This window comes from Tachyglossus aculeatus, chromosome 19, assembly GCF_015852505.1.
Source record: "Tachyglossus aculeatus isolate mTacAcu1 chromosome 19, mTacAcu1.pri, whole genome shotgun sequence".
Classification (NCBI taxonomy): Eukaryota; Metazoa; Chordata; class Mammalia; order Monotremata; family Tachyglossidae; genus Tachyglossus; species Tachyglossus aculeatus.
In genome coordinates this window covers 17,386,470-17,413,803 of record NC_052084.1, presented here as the reverse complement: position 1 = coordinate 17,413,803, position 27,334 = coordinate 17,386,470, and the positions used below count along the sequence as shown (strand labels likewise).

The 27,334-nt window shown below is 43.4% G+C and overlaps 1 protein-coding gene across 1 annotated transcript in view; it reads right to left on the bottom strand.

The window, feature by feature from the left end:
• The window catches only part of DNAH8 (dynein axonemal heavy chain 8), a 230,915-nt gene that overhangs the window by 191,637 nt on the left and 11,944 nt on the right, over positions 1-27,334 (bottom strand). Inside the window, exons 3-16 of the mRNA XM_038761016.1 lie at positions 26,560-26,694; positions 26,116-26,200; positions 23,634-23,779; positions 19,697-19,886; positions 19,144-19,307; positions 16,814-16,990; positions 14,507-14,620; positions 10,864-10,971; positions 10,133-10,234; positions 8,038-8,184; positions 5,387-5,584; positions 4,529-4,605; positions 2,194-2,293; positions 373-492 (exon numbers count right to left, since the gene is read on the bottom strand). Coding sequence (XP_038616944.1) covers positions 373-492; positions 2,194-2,293; positions 4,529-4,605; positions 5,387-5,584; positions 8,038-8,184; positions 10,133-10,234; positions 10,864-10,971; positions 14,507-14,620; positions 16,814-16,990; positions 19,144-19,307; positions 19,697-19,886; positions 23,634-23,779; positions 26,116-26,200; positions 26,560-26,694 — 1,863 coding nt within the window. The remainder of the gene's footprint in view (positions 1-372; positions 493-2,193; positions 2,294-4,528; positions 4,606-5,386; positions 5,585-8,037; positions 8,185-10,132; positions 10,235-10,863; positions 10,972-14,506; positions 14,621-16,813; positions 16,991-19,143; positions 19,308-19,696; positions 19,887-23,633; positions 23,780-26,115; positions 26,201-26,559; positions 26,695-27,334) is intronic.

The window sequence follows — 27,334 nt, the reverse complement described above, 5'->3', positions numbered from 1 at the left end:
TAATTCCTGGCTCAGAGTAAACCAACTTCTTTTCACCGGCCTGGTCCCTCGGTGGGACTGCAAATCAAGCCTGCCCACCAAAATGGCTATTTTTAATTTTTAATGGCTCTCTGTCAAGCAGTGATAGCTCAGGTGAGCCCACACATCTACATCACTAGCCGAAAGTGACATAAGGGAGCATACAGCTCAAAGCATCTCAAGCGCCGCTTGCTGTAATCGGGATTTTCTTTGGTCCCTTTCACTGGAAGCCACTGCCACAGAGGATTGGCGAAAATATCATCAGTGGGAGTAGCTCTGCTCTAAAAACGCATTTTAATCAATTAAACACATTTCTCTAGATAACAGTAATAATAAAAAATTAAATCATCTTACAAAGAAATAATTGATTGGCTCGCTTATCCGTCGGAAGAGTTGCCTCACCCACAGTATCTTTCCAGCTGTAGGTGGCATGTTCCGGGCAAGAGGAGGCTTATCTTTTTGAGCATGATAAAGCTATAAGGAAAACGGTGCCAAAATACAAAAATTAACACAACAGACTATTACATGTCTACATTTTGATCCACACTCTACCAATAAAAGCTATGACGCGTACTTCCAATGACTGAGAAAATTACTTACGACAACAGAGAGAGCAGTTCTGTAAATATCTTGGTAACAACCTGGCAAATGGAATGTGTATGAATTTTTTTTAAATGTTATCCAAAAATCACTTTGAAAAATGTTATCCAAACAGAAAGGGTGAGAGGTGGAATTTTCAGGAAATCATACATTAAGAACGGCATCAAGTCCTTCAACTAAATCGACCTGTGGCCTCCATCGGGGATTTCCTCAGATTTTCTGAAGGAGTCAATGCAAACAGGGCAACAACTATTTGTTATTTCCACAGTGAGGAGCAGCGCAACGAGCTGGAGGCCCTGCAGTCCATCTACCCAGACTCCTTCACAGGTGCCGTCTGCCCCCTTCCCTCTGATGTCACCATTATTATTATTATTATTATTATTATTATTATTATTATTATTATTAATAATAATAATAATAATAATAATAATAATAATAATGATGATGCTATTTGTTAAGCGCTTCCTCTGTGCAAAGCACTGTTCCAAGCGCTGGGGTGGTTGCAAGGTGATCAGGTTGTCCCACGGGGGGCTCACAGTCTTCCTGTATATATGTTTGTTCATATTTATTACTCTATTTATTTTACTTGTACATATCGATTCTATTGATTTTATCTTGTTAGTATGCTTGGTTCTGTTCTCTGTCTCCCCCTTCTAGACTGTGAGCCCGCTGTTGGATAGGGACCGTCTCTACATGTTGCCAACTTGTACTTCCCAAGTGCTTAGTACAGTGCTCTGCACACAGTAAGCGCTCAATAAATACGACTGAATGAACTCTGTTTATTTTACTTGTACATATCGATTCTATTGATTTTATTTTGTTAGTATGCTTGGTTCTGTTCTCTGTCTCCCCCTTCTAGACTGTGAGCCCGCTGTTGGGTAGGGACCGTCTCTATATGTTGCCAACTTGTACTTCCCAAGCGCTTAGTACAGTGCTCTGCACACAGTAAGCGCTCAATAAATACGATTGATTGATTGATTGATTGAACAACTCTGTTGTTGATGCCCAGGTCAGGAGGATTCAAACAAACTCCGCATCAAACAGACATTCCTGACAACGGGCTTTAAGGCAATCAGCTCTCTGCCCCGATCTATCTACGCTCTTTGCCCGCTGCACCCCAGCTCGTACTCTTCATTCTTCTCAACCTCACTGCGTCTCTTCCAGCTCCGGTCCCTTGCTCAGACCCTTCCTCTTGCCTTGGTATCCACCAGTTCCTAGCCAACAGTTCACAGGACGAAACATTCCCTTCATTGCTACTGAATCTGTGTAGGAAATCTGCATTTGCAACAGAGAGGTCACCAATTCCAGAGGGTGACTCTCTCATTCTAAGCAGAGAATTCAGGACAGGGCAGAAAAAATGCTTTTCTTCCTTCCCCAGATCAGAAGGCATATTCTGCTGGCACCACCCCGAAGCCAAAGGGTGAATCAGGGTCCGCTGAAATGAAAGGATTCTTTAAAAAAAAGGCTCCAAAAAATGCACACAGTCTATCAGTCTAAGAGAAGAACGTTACTGGTTGTCCACATAAGAGGTCGTTTCTCACGTACTAAGAGATTTCCGACTACAAATGCGTTTACCTTTTTTGTAGCTTCGAGTTCTGCTACATAAAACCGAAGAATTTGCTGGATTGTATGCACTATCTCTAGCTGAAGACATGGAATATTCAGCTTCCGAAATCTAAAATTAATGGCAATGCAAACAATTAAAAACTTGAGAATTGTTATTGCGGCTGCAATGATATTTAAGTCAAAATGTTCTGTACAAAGCGTGGGTTGGAGAAAGCGTGCAGTGCAGGAGTCGAGTCTGTCTCAAGGATTGCTTTTTATTTTGAGAAACAATAGCATTTAGATATTATGGTAGTCCACGCGATCTACTTTTTACTGTATAGTACTTGATTATCTGTTTTTCCATAAATTGGCTAACACATCGAGATCCCCCGATTTCTCGATCTATAATATTTTGTGTTTGCCTTTCTCCTCTATTAGACTGCAAGCCCCTTGGGGGACAGGGCCCATATCTTTCACTGAATTTCCCTGCAAGAACCTTAGCAAAGGCATCCATTTCTCATACACCCATTTCTTGTACTGTAAGAACTTAGTACAGAGTTTTGCCCACAGCAAGCATAAATACCATAGAAAAGGAGGAGAAGGATGAGAAAAAGGAAAGGGGAGGAGGTTGAGGAAAAAGAATAGGCGAAAGCGCTCCAATCAGAGCACTCTAACATCAAAAGCTGATGTCAACAACAGATCGGGAAACTGGAAGAGATGTCTCCTACGATTATTGCAGGATTATTGTCTCTGCTAAGGTTATTTTACTTTGAGCAAGTTATCAGTTCGCGCGCTGGACGATCGATTCGTAGATCCTGTCAATAAGCGAGGAATTTTCCTGGAATTGCTTAGGGATGTGTGGCTCCAAAACACGAGGAAAATGTGAAATTGGAGGCACAGATCATGCGGGGGAAGAAAAGGTGGGATGGCAAGGAGGGGGTTTGCTGCTAGCATATGGTAATTAAAATTGCATCCCACTGCATGATTGACTTGGTTTCAAACCCAACTCATTGATCTGCACACTGTCCTTGAGGTAGGGACATCAGAGCCTACAAATTTCACTGGAGAGCAGCAGCCTTGGGAAAAGGGCGATGCCGAGAATTTTATGGTGGGAAGAAAAGGAGAAACTGCATAGCCTAGTGGATAAAGCACGGGCACGGGAGTCGGAAGGATCCGGGTTCTAATCCCGGCTCCGCCACTTGTCTGGGCTGTGTGACCTTGGACAAGTCCCTTCACTTCTCTGTGACTCTGTTGCCTCCGTTAAGGTCATCAGGTTGGACACAGTCCCTGTCCCACATGGGACTCACAGCTCTAACTCCCATTTTACAGATGAGGTAACAGGCTCAGAGAAGTTCAGGGACTTGCCCAGGGTCACACAGCAGATAAGTGGCAGAGCTGGGATTAGAACCCAAGGTCCTCTAAATCCCAGGTCCCTGCTCATTTCACGAGGCCACGCTCTTTCTCCTTGCGGGCAGGCAACACGTCTACCAACTCTGGTCCCGTGTACTTTCCCAGGTGCTTAGCACAGTGCTCTGCACACAGAAAGTGCTCAATAAATACTGTTGATTGACTGATTGATTGGAGGACTATAGTGAGGCCGACATTTTCATGGGTGTTCTTTCTTCTGAAAAGGTGCACACTCCCTACTTTAACTTATTTCAAGAAAGAGTCCATGATATGTTGCCCTTTTCTTTGAATACTCTGGTTCCCTACAGTTGGTTTCAGATGTTTTGGGAATTTTTGCAGTAAAGATACCATGGCTAAAGTGTATGGAATTATAATAATAATAGTGGAATTTGTTAAGTGGTTACTATGTGCCAAGCACTTTTCTAAGCACTGGGGTAATAATAATAATAATAATAATGGCATTTATTAAGCGCTTACTATGTGCAAAGCACTCTTCTAAGTGCTGGGGAGGTTACGAGGAGATCAGGTTGTCCCATGGGGGGCTCAAAGTCTTAATCCCCATTTTACAGATGAGGTAACTGAGGCTCAGAGAAGTGAAGTGACTTGCCCAAAGTCACACGGCTGACAATTGGCGGAGCCGGCATTTGAACCCATGACCTCTGACTCCAAAGCCCGGGCTCTTTCCACTGAGCCACGCTGCTTCTCTAGATACAAGGTAATCAGGCTGTCCCATGTGGGGCTCACAGTCTTAATCCCCATTTTACAGATGAGGTCACTGAAGCACAGAGTGGCTTGCCCAAGGTCACACAGCAGACACGTGGCGGAGGCGGGATTAGATCCCACGTCCTCTGACTCCCAAGCCTGGGCTCTCTCCATTACGCCACACCGCTTCTCTGAAATTGAATTTTTGGATACTAGACGATTTCACCGACGCATGATTTTAAAACGATACGAGTACCTCTGGAGGAGCTGAAGGGCATGCTGAGAAGACAAGATCTTTCCAAAGCTACTGCTCATAAACGCCTGGAGCTGCACCTGAGATGAAAAGGAATGTTCCGAAGTCAAATTCAACGTATATCACCAGTAATTCCACTTGTGATGACCAATGGTTAGCGGAAAACAAAGGCATCTTGGAAAACTTATTTTAGCTTAAGTATGTAGTTCTTCCGATGCCTTGTGTCTGTCTACCTCGTAAATTTGTAAACTCCTCAGGGGCGGAGAGCGTTCCTGTCACTGATGATGATAATGACCAAGATGGTATTGGATGGGAAAGTATTCGGAGCGATTTCTGAATTTCTCAGGTAGAGAAACAATCCTATGGAGCAGCAGCATGACTATGGGAGCCCACTGTTGGGTAGGGACCGTCTCCATATGTTGCCAACTTGTACTTCCCAAGCGCTTAGTACAGTGCTCTGCACACAGTAAGCACTTAATAAATACGATTGAATGAATGAATGAATATGGAAAAACACTGTGACCTAGTGGATAGAGCCTGAGTTCTAATCCCGGCTGTTCCATTTGTCTGCTGGGCAAGTCACTTCATGTCTCTGGGCCTCAGCTACCTCATCTGAAAAATGGGGATTAAGACCGTGAGCCCCATGTGGGACACGGACTGCATCCAACCAGGATACCGTGTACCTATCCTGGCGCTCAGAAAATTTTAGTAGATAGTCGGAACCATAGAACCTACACTCCAAACGACTTGGACTCCGTGCTCAAAGTGGAAGAATAAATATATACATTTCCTCATCAAATCCCAATAGTTATAAAATGCTGAAAAACTCATCATGACTAAGTTACCAGGACTACTACTTGCCTCTAAACCGCTGATTTTTGTCATGAAGTCCAGGAAATCTGTTTCAAATTCAGTCTTCCGAGGGTCCAGAATGTCATATTGTTTTTTCTTAACACCCAGGTAGATGTTTTTAAACTTTATTGCCATGATGTCTATACCTTCAATCGTAGAATGACTCAGAGCAGAAAATGTTTGGACTATCGTAATCATTTCTGTAATCTTATTTTAAAAGAAAAATACGTTTCCGTCAGAAGAGATGCGAACCTGGTTAGTAACAAGAGTTCCTAGCCTAAGCTTAAAGAAATTAAACGTTGAATTATTCATTTGCTGTATTGGGAGACTACAATAAACTCCTCATAGAATCATAAAACTGGAATATCCAGATCCCTGGCTTGAAGCAGTGGGAGCTTAAATGACCCAAACCAATTTGGTAATCAGATGGACGGGTCCCTTACAAGAGGAAGATTCCACAATCTAAACTTGTTCCAATCCTATTGGTGTCTGTTAGGCGATTACTACATGACGGGCAATCAAACAATCAATCATATTTATCGAGAGCTTAATGTGTGTAGAGCACTGTATTAAGCACTTGGGAGAGTACGATATAACAATATAATAGACAAAATCTCTGCCCAAAATGAGCCGTACTAAGCGTTGGGTGAATACAAGCTAATCAGTTTGGACACAGCCCATGTCCCACTTTGGGAGTTCGCAGTCTTAATCCCCATTTTACAGATGAGATACCTGAGGTCCAGAGAAGCCAAGTGACTTGTCCAAGGTCACACGGCAGACAAGCGGCAGAGCCGGGATTAGAACCCAGGCTTTCTAGAGCCTACTCTAAATCTCTCATGCTGTAATCTAAATTTAGGGTCCCTAGAGTGTTATTTCGTGTAAGAATGTACCTTTTAAGGCTTTAAAGACTTGACAGGTTTCCTGAAACACCTAACTTCTTACCCGAGGAGATTCTGGGCCCTGGGGACTATCTGGCACTCTAAAACTATATTAAGAATTAATTTTCCTCCATCGGCTTTCCACTGACCCTTGCCAAACAATAAAATCAGTTCTCCCTCAAAAATGGGTTGTTGCATGTTCCACACAATCATTTTGTCAGAGGAACATGACAAACTGCAGGTTCCACTTGCTCTTCCATCTTTTATAACTGAAGAACAGCACCTTCTTCGAAGGGAAGACTAAAGCCACCATTTGTGTGCTCTCATCGCTCTCCTGCCTCTCCCCGTCACGAATTCTTTTTATCGTCTGTCTCCCCAGTGAGATTGTAACCTCGGGGTAGGGATCATCTCTACCAACCTGATTATACTGTACTCTACCCAAACGCTTAGTACAGGCCTTGACTGATTTCCCCCTTCGCAGCTCTTCAGTCCCAATTGCCTATCCAATTTCCCTAAAATCAGGGATTAATCATTTTTGATTCCCACTCTCCCTGTATTTCTGCTGCACTAAAAAATAGCATCCTTGGGGCCTGAAAGACTTTCTATACCTCAAGACACGCCTTACTACCGGGGAGGAAGTCAGGCAGAGAGTCCAAACCCAGAAAGGATCTAAAACAGCCTGGCCTAGTGGAAAGAGCGCAGGCCTGGGAATCAGAGGACCTGGTTTCTAATCCCGGCTCTGCCGCATGTCTTTTAAATTCTTTTGGCCTCACTTTCCTCATCTGTAAAAAGGGGATTCAATAGCACGGTGCTCTCCACCCAGTAAATGCTCAATAAATACGGCTGATCGATTGATTAGCCCCTTCCTTCCTCTCCCCCTCGTCCGCCTCATCTTACCTCCTTCCCTTCCCCACAGCACCTGTATATATGTATATATGTTTGTACATATTTATTACTCTATTTATTTTACTTGTACATATCTATTCTATTTATTTTATTTTGTTGGTATGTTTGGTTTTGTTCTCTGTCTCCCCCTTTTAGACTGTGAGCCCACTGTTGGGTAGGGACTGTCTCTATACGTTGCCAACTTGTACTTCCCAAGCGCTTAGTCCAGTGCTCTGCACACAGTAAGCGCTCAATACGATTGATTGATTGATTGATTGATTATACTGTAAGCTCCACCCGGAACAGGGACTGTGTGGGAATGGACTACCCTTTATCTACCCCAGCGCTTAGTACAATGCTTGACACACTGTAAACACTTAAATACCGCTATCATTAGCATTATTATCATTTTCATTACCATCCAAGTGGCCCCCTTTTGTGGAAAGGTTCACGAAAGAAGGTTCTATAATGCAGGTGTCAGAGTGGCCACTTTCCCTTATTTTAGGCACACCGCTTCATAGCTATTTAACCATTTTGGACCACATCTACCACCTCTGTTACATTGTACTCTCCCAAATGCTTAGTCAGTCGGTCAATTGTATTTATTGAGCACTTACTGAGTGCTTACTCTTACTGTGGGAGAGTACACTGCAACAAAATAACAGATGCATTCCCTGCCCACAACGAGCTTACAGACCAGAGGGAGAGACAGACATCAACTTAGTGCAGTGATTTGCACACAGTAAGAGCTCAATAAATACCCTTGTTTGGTTAATTAACTAGGTGCTGGAGAAAATGCTTCTGTATGGATTGCCCAAAGGAGGCTAGGGGGAAGCCCAGATGAGAAATGGCATTTCCAAGAACCCCGATTTTGACCATCCACCCCTGGTGTCTTACCTTTTCTAGTCTTTTACAGAAAGCTTCAAATTTCCCAAATATGTACATCTCTGAGACCTCAAATGTTTTCTCCCCCAGAGCTTCCAGAATCTTTTTCCTCGTTTTATGAAAGCAATTCTGATATTCTCTAAATAGGAAAATGCAGTCCTGTGAGAAAAAACACTTTAGAAAATTAGGTAAGTACAACAAAGGCGGCAAGTTTTGTTCAGTTACCCATTGGGTGTCTAGGTTATCCCAATTTTGTCACTGGGAAGCAATGTGGTCTGGTGGATACAGTATATGCCATGGGAGTCAGAAGGACCTGGGTTTTAATCCTGACTTTGCCACTAGTCTGCTGTGTGACCTTGAACAAGTCATTTCACTTCTCTGTGCCTCAGTTACCTCATCTGTAAAATGGGGATTGAGACTGGGAGCCCTATGTGGGGCAGGGATTGTGTCCAATCCGATTACCTTGTACCTATCCAAGAGTTTAGTAGGGTACCCGACACATAGTAAGCACTTAACAAATGCCACAATTATTATGGCTGAAAAGGGGTGAGGCAGACACAAACATCTTTGAGAAGTGAAGTGACTCGTCCAAAGTCACAGAGCTGACGGTTGGCGGAGCCGTGATTTGAACCCATGACCTCTGATTCCAAAGCCCATGCTCTTTCCACTGAGCCACACTGCTTCTCTATATGTATATATGTTTGCACATATTTATTACTCTATTTATTTTACTTGTACATATCTATTCTATTTATTTTATTTTGTTAATCTGTTTTGTTTTGTTGTCTGTCTCCCCCTTCTAGACTGTGAGCTCGCTGTTGGGTAGGGACCGTCTCTATGTATTGCCAACTTGTACTTCCCAAGCACTCAGTACAGTGCTCTGCACACAGTAAGCGCTCAATACGATTGAATCTTCACTTTTCCCGAAAAGACTGAAGGAGAAAGTACTCTCTGATCACGTCCGATAGTAGCTTGTAAATATTTACCAGAATCCAACCCTATCTTAATTTTTTTTGGTTTGTGTTTTTTTAGTGGCACTTCTTAAGTATTTACTATGAGCCAGGCACTGTACTAACGAGTCTCGTGAATATTCTGAGTGCTGTGTGTCTTTCAGTAAGGAGAGTAGAAGCTCAGGACACTAATAATGATGATAATGTTGGCTTATCGGCTGTATATCAGCTTCAAGGCTGTCCATCCCCTCGCCCCCTCCTACCTCACCTCCCTTCTGTCCTTCTCCAGCCCAGCCCGCACCCTCCGCTCCTCTGCCACCGCTAATCTCCTCACCGTACCTCGTTCTCGCCCATCCCACCGTCGACCCCCGGCCCACGTCCTCCCCCTGGCCTGGAATGTCCTCCCTCTGCCCATCCGCCAAGCTAGCTCTCTTCCTCCCTTCAAAGCCCTACTGAGAGCTCACCTCCTCCAGGAGGCCTTCCCACACTCAGCCCCCTCCTTTCTCTCCCTCTCCCCATCCCCCTCTTACCTCCTTCCCCTCCCCACAGCACCTGTATATATGTTTGTACAGATTTATTACTCTATTTTACTTGTACAGATTTATTACTCTATTTTACTTGTACAGATTTATTACTCTATTTTACTTGTACAGATTTACTATTCTATTTATTTTATTTTGTTAATATGTTTTGTTTTGTTGTCTGTCTCCCCCTTCTAGGCTGTGAGCCCGCTGTTGGGTAGGGACCGTCTCTAGATGCTGCCAACTTGGACTTCCCAAGAGCTTAGTACAGTGCTCTGCACACAGTAAGTGCTCAATAAGTACGATTGAATGGATGAATGAATGCAGAGCACTGTACTAAGTGCTTAGAAGAGTATGACACAGAGTGGGTGGACACACTCTCTGCCGACAAGTGACTTACAGTTTAGAGGGAGAGACAGACGTTAACATAGACTGTAAACTCCTTGTGGGCAGGGATCGTATCTACCAACTAACTATATTGTACTCTCCCAAGAGTTCAGTGCAGTGTTCCGCACAGAGTAAGTGCTCACTAAATATCCATGATTGATAGACTCCGCTACCTCTTAAGAAACCCAGGGGGAAATCCTACCCTAGCAGACCACCCCCAGTATGAAAAGAATGAAATCTCCCACAAACCTTAATTTTCTTTATCACCAGCGGTGTTTCCTGATCCCAAACGTGACTTAACCCTCCATCTGTAATATAGGCTTTGCACGCTGTCACCATCTGATTTGTAACCTAGAATGTATAATGAACCACAAACAAAAACATCATCCCAGTGGGGTGATCCTCCGGGCGAATCCTCAATTTCCAACTGAAAACGGAAATCTTAGGGCTGTTCTGTCTTTTCCCTAAGGTTGAGTGTAGCGGTTAGAGAATTTAAAATCCCTGGTAAAACAAACTCTGCAAATCCCATTTAAGAAGGTGTATCCCAATTTTGTCAAATGATCGTCTATTTTTTAATAAATAGCGGGAATTCAAAAAGTGCATGGAGAAAGATGTATCATTTCCTCTACCTGTCCTCCTTCTGCATCTCCTACGCACTTGGATCTGTGCTCCTTAAGCACGTGTTATCCACCCCGCTCCCGGCTCCACAGCCCTAACATATTTAGCACTATTTGCCATTTCCCTATCTGTTATTTTCTTTAATGTCTGTCTCTCCCATTAGACTTAATGGTGGGCAGACATCGGGTCTACCAACTCTGTTATATCAAACCCTCCTTAGCACTTACTACAGTGCTCTGCACACTTTAAGTGCTCAATAAATACCACCGACTGATTTTGGAAAAGCACCAATATAAGGAAAGAATTACAGTTACATTTTCCTACTGGTTACTTGTCTATAGAGTTCTCCTTCCTACGCTTACCTTTATGAACAGTGAAGTCATTCTCTCTGAAGTATTGTAATACCTTGACACGCTATGAATCATCTTTATAGCATTAATCAAATTTTGAATTCCATGAGCCATGGAAACCTAGAATTGAGGCATTTAAAGGGCATTACATATACGTGGTATTTTCTTAGTTGCAAATGATTACTAAATGCATTAGAATTCTTCAAGGAGTGTGAAGTTATTCCAACTTATAGCAAATCTTGAATTCAAAAAAAGTATTTACAAGCGCTCAATAAATGCGATTGATGATGATGATGATATGTTTGTACATATTTATTACTCTATTTATTTCTTTTATTTGTACATATCTATTCTATTTATTTTATTTCGTTAGTATGTTTGGTTTTGTTCTCTGTCTCCCCCTTAGAGACTGTGAGCCCACTGTTGGGTAGGGACTGTCTCTATGTGTTGCCAATTTGTACTTCCCAAGCGCTTAGTACAGTGCTCTGCACATAGTAAGTGCTCAATAAATACGATTGATGATGATGATGATGATGAAGAGAGGCCAGGTTCTGAAAATGTCTGTAGGAAGGATTTTTGGTTCACTTACGTAAACTACAGCAAACATTCTGATGTAAGGCCAGGCTTTAAAAAACAAACGCATGCAGAGTTTTCTTGCCAAAATTTATATTAATTGTATCCTCAGAATACTATTATTACATTATATTATTATTATATTATATTATTACATTACAGTGCTCTGCACATAGTAAGCGCTCAATAAATATGATTGATTGATTGATTACATGAAGAGGGAAGGAGTTCCAGGCCAGAGGCAGGCTGTAGAAGAGAAGTCAGCAGGAAGAGAGATGCGATCGAGGTACAGTGAGTAGGTTGGCATTAGAAAAGCGAATTGTGTGGGTTGGGTTGGAATAGGAGAGCAGCGAGGTGAGGTCGGAGGGGGTGACGTGATTGAGGGCTTTAAAGCTGATGGGAAGGAGTTTCCGTTGGAAGTGGAGGTGGATGGACAACCACTGGACGTTGTGGAGGAGTGGGGAAACTTGGACTGAACGCTGTGGTGGAAAAATGATCCGGGCGGCAGAGTAAAGAATGGACTGGAGTGGGGAGAGACGGGAGGCTGGGAGGTCAGCAAGGAGGCTGTCACAGTCACCAAAGTGGAATAAGATTCCACTGGATTCATGTGATAACAATAATGATGGCATTTGTTACGCGCTTACTATGTGCGAAGCACTGTTCTAAGCGCTAGGGGTGATACAAGGTGATCAGGTTGTCCCATGGGGGGCTCACAGTCTTAATCCCCATTGTACGGATGAGGGAACTGAGGCCCAGAGAATCAATCAATCAATCAATCGTATTTATTGAGCGCTTACTGTGTGCAGAGCACTGTACTAAGCGCTTGGGAAGTCCAAGTTGGCAACATCTAGAGACAGTCCCTACCCAACAGCGGGCTCACAGTCTAAAAGGGGGAGACAGAACAAAACCAAACATGCTAACAAAATAAAATAAATAGAATAGATATGTACAAGTAAAATAAATAAATAAATTGAGTAATAAATACACACAAACATATATACATGTGCTGTGGGGAAGGCAAGGAGGTAAGATGGGGGGGGGGAAGTGAAGTGACTTGCCCAAAGTCACACTGTTGACAAGTGGCGGGGCCTGGATTCGAACCCATGACCTCTGGCTCCCAAGCCCGGGCTCTTTTCACTGAGCCACGCTGCTTCTGTGTGATAGCCAACTCTGTTGCACTGGACTCTCCCGAGCGCTTAGTACAGCGCTCTGCACACAATAAGCGATCAATAAATACGGTTGACTGTGACTGGCTTGCCCCAGTATCCGCTCTGGATGGGTTGAGCGGCTCTTTCCTATCCAGAGAACCCTCGGGCACACCGGAAGCAGTGTGGCCTAATAATAATAATGATGGCATTTATTAAGCGCTTACTATGTGCAAAGCACTGTTCTAAGCAGTGTGGCCTAGTGGATAGAACACAGGCCTGGGAATCAGAAGGACCTGGATTCTAATCCCGGCTCCGCCACTTGTCTGCTGTGTGACCTTGGGCAAGTCACTTCACTTCTCTGGGCCTCGCTGGTACATGTCCAAAATGTCTCCCAGGCCTATGCGCTGTCCACCACGCTGTGCTGCTTCACCCTGAGGCGACTTTCTATTCCCGGCTCCACCATCCTGACATGGCAGCCTAAAAACCCTGAAGAATCCTGAACTACAGAGTACAAAAATATTGAATATAAAATGTCTGATCCACAGCAGAGGGGAATATTATCTTCCGCACTTTTACCGGCTGCACCTCTACTGCCACTTCTTTTTCGCCTGAACAGTAATGAGAAAAGGAAAGAAAAGAAAAGAAAAGAAAAGAAGAGAAGAGAAGAGAAGAGAAGAGAAGAGAAGAGAAGAGAAGAGAAGAGAAAAGAAGAGAAGAGAAAAGAAGAGAAAAGAGAAAAGAAAAGAGAAAAGAAGAGAAAAGAAAAGAAGAGAAAAGAAAAGAGAAGAGAAAAGAAGAGAAAAGAAAAGAAAAAAGAGAAAAGAAAAGAGAAAAGAGAAAAGAAGAGAAAAGAAAAGAAAAGAAAAGAAAAGAAAAGGAGAAGAGAAAAGAAGAGAAAAAAAGAGAAAAGAGAAAAGAGAAAAGAAAAGAAAAGAAGAGAAAAGAAGAGAAGAGAAAAGAAAAGAAAAGAGAAAAGAAGAGAAAAGAAAAGAAAAGAGAAAAGAAAAGAAGAAAAGAAAAGAAGACAAGAGAAGAGAAGAGAAAAGAAAAGAAAAAAAAGAAAAAGAAGAGGAAAGAAAAGAAAAGAAAAGAAAAGAATATATCATTTCTTCTATGAAAGGTAGGTGTCTGAAACGGAAGCAATTGCATAACTCACCTTTAAGAATCAGAATTAGGAGTACTTTTCTAAATCTTTAGAAGCGACGCATAGAACACTAGCCCTAAACTCAAAAACTTAAAACTTTAGGACCACCTCTTCAGAATTAAAATAAGTTGCAATATACGAGAGCCAACAGATAGGGTAACATTGAATTAGGACCCATCAGGCACACTGAAATCCTTTATGCGCGCTAAAACAACGTGCTAAATACTGGGATACGTCAGATAGAAAATGATGCAGCCCCGTTTCACTCAGGGCTCACAATCTAAGAGGTTGGGGCCAGTAGATATTTTAGCCCCATTTTACAAGTGAGGAAACTGAGAGGTTGAGAGAGAGAAACTGATTTGAGAAAGGTCAAACAGCACAGAGGTTGGGGCCAGTAGATATTTTAGCCCCATTTTACAAGTGAGGAGACTGAGAGGTTGAGAGAGAGAAACCGATTTGAGAAAGGTCAAACAGCAATCAGTCCCACTAGGTCATCCTGCAGAATTATCCCGAGCAAGGATGAATTTCATGTGGCTGAAGTCGGCTAGGTGCTGGATTTCCCCCAACTGTACTCCGCAATACTGGCGGCAGGTCTGAGATTGACAAAGAAATACGTTGGATGAGGGAGTTGGGCTCAACGGAAAGGGCAGTGGAAGACAGAATTCTTCCACACCCGGCCGGGAAGATAGGTAGGGAGTTCAGTCACGTATTTCTTACCATTTATTAAAAAAATTGCTTCTATTTTTCAGATTTGACCTTCCAGCTGGATTTTCAAAGAAGGCGTACTTACCAAGTCATGGTGATAGAGGGGTTGACATACTTTCTCCAGTGTATACAAATATCTAACATTATCTTTTGATTCATTTGCCGTATCTGTGATTCTGGAATCCAATTCACGCCAGTTCTAAGGGGAAAATCCGGCAGAATGTAATCACTCGTGAGTATCAGAGTACAGGTACCGTCACTGGGGTCTGCAATACACCTGATTATATGGGGGTGAGAAGGTTTTGAACCGCTGGACCTCTTGAAAGTGGTTCACAGTTAGCCACACTTTGTGAATCCCTGAATTTAAATCCCTGAAAAAGATGACAAGGTGGAAAAATAGCTCGCTTTCCTCTTCTTTTTTTTTCCATATCTCCTAGGAGGGTTTCAGAGGAGTATGACCTGGACTGGATTAGAAAAATCAGGAGAGCAAAGCCCCTGTAGAACTGGGCCTGGGGGTTGGAAGGACCTGGGATCTAATCCAGGCTCTGCCGCTTGTCTGCTGTGTGACTGCGGGCAAGTCACTTCACTTCTCTGGGCCTAAACGGTGAGCCACATGTGAGACAGGGACTGTGTCCCAACCTGATTACCTTGTAGTTACCCCAGCGCTTAGAACAGAACTTGCCACACAGTAAGCGCTTAACAAATACCATCATTTTTATTATTATTCTGGCAGCCAGCTGCTGCCAAAACTGGGGCTCCCTGCCCCAGCAGCTCCGTTGCCATCACTACCAGCCCAGCTAAAAGTCAGATTTACTGGAACCCTAATTTAGGGTCAAGACGGTGGCTACAGTTGGGTGACCACCCTGCCTAATGCCAGCTGTCTGGTCACTACCCTCAAGGAGGTCTTCGTTTCCCTGCTTGAGAATCTAATACCCATGAACACCGATTCAGTCCTTTCGAAAAAATATGGTTTATTTCGACACCATCTAAAAATCTTGAGGGGAAAAAAGCGGCAGGTTACTGGGCAGGAAACAGAAAAGGGGAACTGCATTTTTGAGGTGCTTTCAAATCCTGAGGCCCGGGGCCTTAGCCAAAACTGGACTTTATTCTCATCTCTCCTACCGCCAACCTCTTGCTCATGTTCTTCTGTCCGGAACTCCCTTACCATTAATGATGATAACAATAATAATAATAATAATAATGGTATTTGTTAAGTGCTAAGTTCCAGGCACTGTATTAAGCACTGGGGTGGATACAAGTGCCTGTCCCCTTTGGGGCTCACAATCTTAATCCCCATTTTACATATGAGGTAGCCTGTATATATGTATGTACATATTTATTACTCTATTTATTTTACTTGTACATATTTATTCTATTTATTTTATTTGGTTTATATGTTTTGTTTTGTTGTCTGTCTCCCCCTTCTAGACTGTGAGCCCGCTGTTGGGTAGGGACCGTCTCTAGATGTTGCAGACTTGTACTTCAAGTGCTTAGTACAGTGCGCTGCACACAGTAAGCGCTCAATAAATACGATTGAATGAATATATGTAGACTGAGTTTACAGTCTAGAAGGCACTTCCCCCAACCCACTGTAGCCCTTATGTACATATAATAATAATAATAATGATGGTATTTGTTAAGCACCTACTATCTGCCAAGCACTGTTCTAAGTGCTGGGGTAGATACAAGGTAATCGGGTTGTCCCACACGGGGCTCACAGTTTTAATCTCCATTTGACAGATGAGGGAACTGAGGCACAGGGAAGTGACTTGCCCAAGGTCACCCTGCAGGACCCATGACTGTGACTCATTCGTATTTATTGAGCACTTACTGTGTGCAGAGCACTGTACTAAGCGCTTGGGAAGTCCAAGTTGGCAACATATAGTTGCCAAGTTGGCAACTCCCAAGCCCAGGCTCTTTCCACTGAGCTACTTATACTCCACTGCCTTCTTCTACCTGTAATTTTGTAACTCATTATTATTATTATTATTATTAACTCTGTAGCACTTATGCGTATATCTATATTCTATTATTTTTTCAGACCTGTACTTCTGTAAATTAATATAGTATCCTTCTCCCCCCCAACTTAATCATAATATACTTGCAGGCAAAGGTCACGTCTAGTAATTTTATGGAATTCTCCCAAGCGCTTAGTACAGTGTTCTCCACGCACAAGGCCCTCAGTGAACACCACTGATTGATTCTGCACATGGAATCATCATCATCAATCGTATTTATTGAGCGCTTACTGTGTGCAGAGCACTGTACTAAGCGCTTGGGAAGGAATGCTATAAAGGAGTTCCCTGGAGGCATTTTCAAAGGAGAAAATATTTTTCATCTTTGAGGCCCCTGTTTGCAAAGAGGGCCACAGAAGTAAAAGGGAACCAGTTACCTTTAAAAGCTTGGAGCGTGCAATACTTAGGACATTCAAGACCGCCTTGCAATTTGGTCCTTTGATCTGCTCAATAATAAAGTTAAATTTAGCAGACATATGCTTCCAGTGTTCCAACTCAGTCAGTGGTCCTGAGTCATCTGCTTCTTTTCTCATCTGTTCACTCTCAATCAGAACCTGTAGTCAATATAATAATCATTTCATAGAAATGCATTTGTATATTTTTTTAATTAGGAGATTTTATGCAGCATGCTATAACCAAAAATTGCCTATCAGGTGTTTCCCCGCTCTAACAGGAGAGAGGACCTAAAAAGCAATTTGGTTTTCAATGCCACCGGAATAGAGGCCATATCCCAACAGAATAAAGTAACTGAGCATTAATCTCATAAATTTGATGCACGCAAACTGCAAATGAATATCATTTAGGCCTCTCGAAATACAGTTTTCTCCAAAGGTTCACAAATTATTTGGCTTGGATCATTGCCCTTATTCTCCGATTCATTCTGCCTATATAGGGCAAAGACTTATCAACTCTTACTAGGCACTGCAGCTTCAGGAGCAGTAAAAAAAAAATACTCAAAACAATAGTAGTCGAGATTCCACCCACTGATGGCCTTCACACCCTAAGATAAGGATGTATACTCACTTTTTGCATATTAAATTGTTGGGCAAACATTGCATCATGTAACTTGTTCATTCATTCATGCAATCGTATTTATTGAGCGCTTACTGTGTGCAGAGCACTGTACTAAGCGCTTGGGAAGTACAAGTTGGCAACATATAGAGACGGTCCCTACCCAACAGCGGGCTCACAGTCTAGAAGGCGGGCTCAAAGTCTAGAATTGTTGCAACATTAGTTATCCCAGCCCCACAGCACTTGTGTACATAGCTGTAATTTATTTATTTGTATTGATGTCTGTCTCCCTGACTATAGACTGTAAGTTCATTCATTCATTCAATCCTATTTATTGAGCGCTTACTGTGTGCAGAGCACTGTACTAAGCGCTTGAGAAGTACAAGTTGGCAACACATAGAGACGGTCCCTACCCAACAACGGGCTCACAGTCTAGAAGGGGGAGACAGACAACAAAACAAAACACGTGGACAGGTGTCAAAACCGTCAGAATGAATAGAATTATACCTATATGCATATCATTAATAAATATAGTAAATAGGTACAAGTAAAATAGAGTAATAAATGCGTACAGATATATTCAAGTGCCGTGGGGAGGGGAAGGAGGTAGGGTGGGGGGCGATGCAGAGGGGAGGAGGAGAAGAAAAAGGGGGCTTAGTCTGGGAAGGCCTTCTGGAGGAGGTGAGCTCTCAGTCGGGCTTTGAAGGGAGGAAGAGAGCTAGTTTGGCGGATATGCGGAGGGAGGGCATTCCAGGCCAGGGGGAGGACGTGGGCCGGGGGTCTATGGCGGGACAGGCGAGAACGAGGCCCAGTGAGGAGGTGAGCGGCAGAGGAGCGGAGGGTGCGGGCTGGGCTGGAGAAGGAGAGAAGGAAGGTGAGGTAGGAGAGGGTGAGGTGATGGACGGCCTTGAATGAACAAAGTTCACTGTGGGCAGGGACTCTGTCTGTTTATTATTGTACTGTACTGTCCCAAGTGCTTAGCACAGTGCTCTGTACCCGTTGAATGAATGAATGAACTAGTTGTCTATCTCACCGCTGATCCCTGTCCCACATCCTCCCTTTCGCCTGGAACTCCCTCCCGCTCTATATTAGACATCTCCCCATCTTCCAAGCCTAATTAAAATCACATCTCCTCCACGAGGCCTTCCCCAACTAAGCCCTCATTTCCCCTACCCCCTCTCCTTTCCACTTGGATTTGTACCCTTTATTCACCCCACGCTCAACCCCACAGAACTTATGTACAGATCTGTAATTTACGTATTTATGTTCATGCCTTTCTCCCCCTCTGGACTGCAAGCTCCTTGTGGGCAGGGAACGTGTCTATCAACTCTGCTGAACTGTATTCTCCCAAAGTGCTTAGTACAATGCTCTTTAAGCGCTCAATAAATACCACTGATGGACTGGTATTTTACCCAGTTTGGGGGGTACAACTCCAAACAGCCAGCTCCGGGCTTGCACAGAGTGTCAGCTATCCCCAAGCGATGAACCATCCAGGGCCAGAACAACACCTTCTGTTTAACATTTCCTTTCCCTCTGAATTTTCAGCTGTTGGTTTATGCAGCCAAAGAATCAACTGTCGTCAAGAGGGAAATCCTCTTGCTTGGATTAGATTAGAAGCGTCTGCCCTCTTGTCCACACCCTGTCCCTAAAAAGCAGCCAGACCACAGCTCCTCCCCTCTTCCAAGCCTCAACTTACCTGCTCAATCTGTTTATACCATATCATAAGAACTTCTTCTAATTGTCGCACCATATCCGGATTTGTGGCAGCTGTTGTCACTTCTTCGAAGGACTGGAACTTGGAAAGGTCAATATGCTCTATCTTCTTAAGCTCAACCGTTCCCTCGATACTTATTCGAGCCCCTGAAAGAAATCGGCACTTGATCGATTTGGGTGCCACCACGCAATTTGATAAGCATCGCCTCATCACTGCAGAACCGGAGTTAACACTGGAGTTTGTTAATAATGGTCATTAATACATAGCTGACACCGCTTTAATGAGCTAATAGTGAATTAATTCCTGACAATTAGTTTAGAGCCTTAATCCAAAGTACTGGGATGCCCCAGTTTGAACACTGTCACGCATTCAAAAATATTACCTTTTTCAGACGTCAAAGATACACTATCGTTCTTGGTTAGAAGAGGAAAATGTCCCGTTTAAGAAGTTCACGACAAAAACATATTCCTTTTTTAAGTGTTTTTAAAGGTGTCACTTACTACGAACTCATTAGGAACTTTAATCTGGTTCTTACCATCTAAAAATGAAAGATATCTGTTAATGGTCTCAGTGAAAATCCGTTTTTCAACTTCTCCCTGTTTGGATTGGTTTAAAGCACCCCAGTTATTTGTGGCCAGGATTGCTGGTAGAAAGATGTTGGCCAACATATTTCTTATTCCACGTAAAAGTCCATCGGAGGCATCCAGGACAGTAAATAGCACTTCCTGTAAAAGTTATATGGGGATATTATTAGGTACACACAGAAACTACATCCCAACAAAAATATTTTCGAAAAGACTGCTGAAATTTTTTAAGCACTTGGCCAGGAGAATGGTTATAATCCACGGTAATGAGGAAAACGGTAGTGGACTCAAACGAGGAAACCGAGATCATAAACAGCTACAACTAAATCCACAACACGCCTGCTCTTTCAGTGAAGGTCCGTACCTTCTCTTACGCCTCGGATCATTATATTAGAAAACGCAATTTTAATATTGGATATCAATCTTCCTCATGGGGATGATGGAAATCAAGGGCTCATTCTCAGCCCAACAACACTTAAGTCCGTATGCGTAATAATAGTTTAATGTCGTCTCCCTCTCTAGACTGTAAGCTCTCTGTGGGCAGGGAACCTGTCTACCTTCTCTGTTGTAGTCTCCCAGTGCTTAGTACGGTGCTCTGCACGGGGTAAGTGCTCAATAAATACCACTGACTGAAGTTTTGGTAAAGTTCTGGAAAATCACCTGATTAAAGACTTATTATGTCTCTAAATCCTGCCAGTTTTTTCCTCTACATTATTTCCAGGATCTGCACTTCCCTCTCCAATCTTTCAGCTCCATGGGGTTCAAGCCCTCAATGCCTCCCATCTGTACTAGCCCTCTACATGCCTCCCTGCCTCTCCCCTTTTCCACTTAGTTCATGCTCTATATATACACCTGCATATATGTATATATGTTTGTACATATTTATTACTCTATTTATTTTACTTGTACATATCTATTCTATTTATTTTATTTTGTTAGTATGCTTGGTTTTGTTCTCTGTCTCCCCCTTTTAGACTGTGAGCCCACTGTTGGGTAGGGACTGTCTCTATATGTTGCCAATTTGTACTTCCCAAGCGCTTAGTACAGTGCTCTGCACACAGTAAGCGCTCAATAAATACGATTGATGATGCTCTGCTGCTCCGATCACCTTCCTAAAACCCCATTCCCAACACATTACTTCCCTCCTCGAGGGCCCATAATGGATCCCCATTTCTCCCTGCGCTGACCATAAAATTCCCGACCAACAGACTGCTAGACTTTAAACTCGTTATGGGCAGGGAATGTGTCTGCTAATTCTGCTGCACCGTAATCTCCCGAGCGCTTAGTACAATGCTCTGCACAAAGTAAGCCCTCAATAAATACGATTGATTGATTCTTTCCTTCCACCTGCTCCATCCCAGCTCAGACCCTTCTCTCCTCCTAAGGTAGCGTATCTGTACTCTGCCTTCAACTTTCCCGTCTCCTTCCAACCTGCCCCTCCTTCCCCTTGTATGGAAATCCCACCTTACCTCAGATCAGCCCTTCTGAAAAGTCATTTCTCTTTCAAGAAACAGCCCCTGACTAATTTCCACCTCCCTGATGAGTGCATACTCCTTCCTACTTAATCCATGTCCCACAAGGAGCTCACAGTCTGACTGTCTTGTATTTCCCCCAGCACTTGGTATGATTCTTGGTGCAAAGTAAGCACCATTATTATCATCATCTCATCAATCAATCAGCAGCATTTATTGAGCACTTACGTGTGCAGAGCATTGTACTAAGCACCGGGAAGAGTACAATACAATAGAAAGAGTTAGTAGCTATGTACCCTGGAACCACTTATTTACTTATTCCATTTACAGATGCACCAACATTCATTTCTTTTTGCTCAATGTTTTTGGTACCATTCATTCATTCATTCAATCGCATTTATTGAGCGCTTACTGTGTGCAGAGCACTGTACCAAGCGCTTGGGAAGTACAAGTAGGCAACATATAGAGATGGTCCCTACCCAACAACGGGCTCACAGTCTAGAAATTAATCTGTAGCATAGCCTGGGAGGTAGAGAACCTGGTTTCTAATCCCATTTCTGCCATTTGTCTGCTGTGTGACCTTGGGTGTGTCACCTAACTTCTCTGTGCCTCAGTTCCAGCATCTGTAAAATGTAAAATGGGGACTAAATCCTACTCCTTCCTACTGAGACTGAGTCCCATGTGGCACAGGGACTACATCTGACCTGATTAACTTGCATCTAACCCAGTGCTTAGAACAGTGTTTGGCACTTACTTCAAGCACTCAACAAGTACTGTAGCCACAATTATCCATAATCAGTTACCAGTTAAATCTGTTTTCCTTCTTGTGCCTATTTTGTGAACACTATGTCTACCTGCCTCCTCTAATTGAGTGTAAACTCTCAGAAGGCGGAAATCACGCCTTCTACTTTTACTGTATGCTCTCAAGATCCCAAATCAGTGCCCGGCATATACCTCCTTCCCTTCCCCACAGCACCTGTATATATGTATATATGTTCGTACGGATTTATTACTCTATTTATTTTACTTGTACAGATTTATTCTATTCTGTTAATATGTTTTGTTAATATGTTTTGTTCTCTGTCTCTGGCTCCCCCTTCTAGACTGTGAGCCCACTGTTGGGTAGGGACCGTCTCCATATGTTGCCAACTTGTACTTCCCAAGCGCTTAGTACAGTGCTCTGCACACAGTAAGCGCTCAATAAATACGATTGAATGAATGAATGAATGATTATGATAATCATCAGGAGAAGCAGCGTGGCTCAGTGGAAAGAGCACGGGCTTTGGAGTCAGGGGTCATGGGTTTGAATCCCGTATCAGCCACATGTCTGCTGTGTGACCTTGGGCAAGTCACTTAACTTCCCTCAGTGACCTCATCTGTAAAGTGGGGATTGACTGTGAGCCCCATGTGGGACAACCTGATCACATTGTATCCCCTTCAGCGCTTAGAACAGTGCTTTGCACGTAGTAAGCGCTTAACACACGCAATCATTGTTATTATTATTATTATAATGATGGCATTTTAAAAAGTGGTATTTGTTAAGCACTTACTATATGCCAGCCATTGTACTAAGCATTGAGGTGGATACAAGTTAATCAGGTTGGACACGGTCCCTGTCCCATAAAAAGGACTCACGGTCTCAATCCCCTTTTTACGGATGAGGTAACTGAGGCCCAGAGAAGTGAAGTGCCTTGCCCAAGGTCACACAGCAGACAAGTGGCGGAGCTGGGATTAGAACTCAGGTTCTCTGACTCCCAAGTTCGTGCTCTAGCCACCAGACCGCGGTGCTTCTCTGACGACGATCATCATCGTCACATCTCTGAGCTTTGGCCAGCGAGTCACCTCTACCGGTAGATCTGCTACCTTCCCAAATGTCACTGTTCAGCTCAGGAAGAGCTTTCCCCTAGTTAGTCGTAGCCATTTGGGGATTAAATCCAAAGTGTGATATCTACTGGAAAAATGGATCTCAAAGGCCTAAAATTCTCAAGTATATTAATGAACATGGTGGGCCTGAGAGTCAGAAGGACCTGAGTTCTAATCCCAGCTCTTCCACGTCTCCTTGTGCATGTCACAACTTCTCTGCGCCTCAGTTACCTCATCTGTAAAATGGGGATTAAGACGGTGAGCCCCAGTGTTCAACCTGATTAACCTGTATCTACCCCAGCACTTTGAACAGTGTTTGGCACATAGTAGGCACTTAACGAGTACCATAATTACTATTATTATTATTACGGATGACCCAGCAGCCTTGGTTTTAAATAGTCTATTCTACATCACGCTCCGAGCACGAGCAAGAAAACGTTTGAAATTCACTTCAGGGCTACTGAAAGAGCTGCAGCAAGGGAGTGCAGAGAAAGGAAAAGTGGACAGCAAATATTTCCAATTTATTGCGGGAAAACATATGGAGGAAACATACCTCGTGAACGTTTTTAAGATTTATAGAAATATCGTTCCGGCAGCGAACAAAGAACAAACACAATCCTTTGACGCCTTCTGGTGCAGTTTCTATAAAGAGCCTCATAATTTTGGATCCTTTCGCTCCTGTAATTACTCGACCACATTCTAAAAGTAAAATTGACATACAACACTGGGTGAGTGACTGAATACCCTAAACACAAGTCCTAGCTGAGATTTTACTGTCACTATGGTCTACTAGCATTTGTCAGCCTTTCCACAGACAGCAGTTTCTGCCTTTCCAGCGGTCACAGCACTGCAGTCCATACTTCACTCTGTGGCCCGGATTATTTTTCTATAAAAACATTCAGTCCCAGTCGCCCCGCTGCTCGAGAACCTCCAGCAGTTGCTCATCCACCTCCACATCGAATAGAAACTCCTTACCATCGGCTTTAAAGCCCTCAATCACCTTGCCCCCTCCTAATTCACCTCCCTCCTCTCCTACTGCAATCCAGCCTTTACATTTTGCTCCTCTCACGCCAACGGCACTCACTGTACCTCAATTTTGTCCATCTTGCCGCCAACCCCTCTCCCAAATCCCACCTCCAGCCTGGAAGTCCATAAATTCCATCCCACCACGCTCCCGATCTTCAAAGCCTTATGAAGGTCACATCTTCCCCAAGAAGCCTTCCCCAATTAAGCCCTCTTTCCTCCGACTCCCTCTCTCTTTCTCCTACCTATAATTTACTTATTCTTATTAATGTCTCTCTCCCCTGCTAGACTGTAAACTCATTACGAGCAGGGACTGTGTCTACCAACTCTGTTACACTGCACTCCCCCAGAGCTTAATACAGTGCTCTGCACACGGTAAGCGCTCAATAAATACGATCGATTGACTGCTTTCAGTCACTTGCAACCAATTCTGTTTGCTGCTGTCTTAATGGATCCACGCTTTTCCTCAGATTGTTTTCTTAGGGTGTCTAGGCTTATTAGCTCTTTGGGGATTCACCCGGTGCTGTTTTCAGCCAACGTAAGGTTGGTACTCACCAGATTTTTATTAATAATATTAACACCAATAATAGTAATAGGTAGCTGTTAAACACTTACTATGGGCCAGGCACTGTACTAAGCGCTGGGGTGGATCCAAGCAAATCGGTTGAACACGGTCCCTGTCCCGCATGGGGCTCGCAGCCTCAATCCCCATTTTAGAGATGAGGTAACCGAGGCACAGAGAAGTGAAGCGACTTGCCCAAGGTCACCCAGCCCACAAGTGGTGGAGCCAGGATTAGAACCCAAGTCCTTCTGATTCCTAGGCCCGTGCTCTATCCACTAGGCCATGCTACTTCTCACTAGGCTATAACACTTCTCTAGTACATACTATCTACTCGGCCAGCTGGATTTCCATCTTCTTCTTCCCAGCTCCGCCAATTGCCAGCTATTACTCTATTTATTTATTTATTTTACTTATTACTCTATTTATTTATTTATTTTACTTGTACATATCTATTCTATTTATTTTATTTTGTTAGTATGTTTGGTTTTGTTCTCCGTCTCCCCCTTTTAGACTGTGAGCCCACTGTTGGGTAGGGACTGTCACTATACGTTGCCAACTTGTACTTCCCAAGCGCTTAGTACAGTGCTCTGCACATAGTAAGCGCTCAAGAAATACGATTGATGATGACGACTTTGGGCAAGTCACTTCACTTCTCTGGGCCTTAGTTCCCTCATCTGTAAAATGGGGATTAAGACTGTGAGCGCCCTGCGGGACAACCTGATCACCTTGTAACCTCCCCAGTGCTTAGAACAGTGCTTTGCACATAGTAAGCGCTTAATAAATGCCATCATTATTATTATTATTATTATTATTCAGGTTAGCGGGCACATAAGAACATATCAGCCAAATAAAGGGGCAGAGAGGGGAGGCCTTAAGCAAAGAAACAAAATGCCACAAGGTTTCAGGCTAGGGGCACGGAGTGTGTCTACCGACTCTGTTACATACACTGTACTCTCCCGAGAGCTTAGTACAGTGCTCTGCACCCATAAGCGTTCAGTAAATACGATTAATGGATTGACTATCCTTATCCACCAGACAATTGCCAGAGTGGGATAAAAATGCAAGCAGACAGGACTCGCTTGCTTTAGAAAGCAAATCATCCTGGCTGACTGATAAGCAGTTCCTCCACCTGAACAAAGTTTCACACACAAAGTGTTCACACTTCAACAGGGACCAGTCAAACCTTTAAGATGTACCACGGCAGTTGTAAGTCACTCTATAGTCACGAACTGCTTTTAGGGAAAAAGGACAAGGAAAAAATATCCTTTGAGCTGAAAACAGAACTCTTCTCCGTATGTACATTTTGTTTCTCCGGTAACATTGTCTTCAGGAATTCGGGTGGCCTAAGCAAAACAGGGAACACTTCCCTGCTCCCTAGGAGTTTGGGAAAATACTGTTTTGACTTTGGGGGCAAAATCTGAACATAATATATTATTATAGGACTCCTTACCTACTCCAGGTATATCATCTTCTTGACAGAAAAATTTCAGAGTTCTGCTACCATCTTTGGCAAAAAAATCAACTAAGGCATCCAACTATTAAATCAAAGAGAAAGAATATTATAGAAGGCTACATTCAGGGAATCGACTTTAATCTAGGAATGTGAATTCTACTTGGGCAGTGCTTTCAACCTGCTCTTTGACTTTGAAAACTTACCTAACTCCTTATTAGATTGTAAGCCCCTTTTGGGAACTTATCTCCCACCTCTGTTGTATCGTAGTAAGCACTCAATCAATTATTATTTATGGATTGATTGATAAGCCCCTCCACCTTAACGTCTTAAACTTTTTCCCCACTTCCCTGCGTCTCCCTTCTGTCTCACCACCACACCCATCCACCGCCCCTGAATTTCTTCATATTACAAATAATTACAACTACGCGAAATCAAACTGACCGAAGGGCAATCCAGAATCATCTCCTCAACAGCTCCCGAATCCAAACCCAGTTTTTCTCCGAGAATGTCGAACACGTGTTTGTGGGCAGCTTCGATTTTCATTTTTCGACATTCCCTTGCTTCTTTGTATCGTGCCTAAAATTAAAAAAAAAAAAAACGGGTTAGGGGTTTCTAAGCATGTAAAATGATCTGCCCCCAAAATTTCAGTTTAAACTGATTAAGATTGTAAGCTCGTTGTGGACAGGGAATGCGTCTACCAACTCCGTTATACTGTACCAAGAGCTTAGTCTGACACTCTGCACACAGTAAATGCTCAATAAGCACGACTGATTGATTGATAAATCGGACCTTTCTTCTTAACGTGCTGATACTTTTTAGTCGTACAATTAAACAAAAGCGATCATGGTGTTTGTCACGCTTCTCCTCCGTGCCGTTTTACTAACTCTATACGAGATGCCCAACCGAATCGTGCTGCCCTTCCCAGTTCCCGGGGGTGAGGTGAACTAGTTACGGCTGCTCTCCCTGAACAAAAAGAAGCAGCGTGGCTCAGTGGAAAGAGCCCGGGCTTTGGAGTCAGAGGTCATGGGTTCGAATGCCGCCTTCCCCAACGTGTCTGCTGTGCGACCTCGGGCAAGTCACTTAACTTCTCGGAGCCTCAATTACCTCATCTGTAAAATGGGGATGAAGACTGTGAGCCGCACGTGGGACAAACTGATCACCTTGTATCCCCCCCAGCGCTTAGAACAGTGCTTTGCACATAGTAAGCGCTTAACAA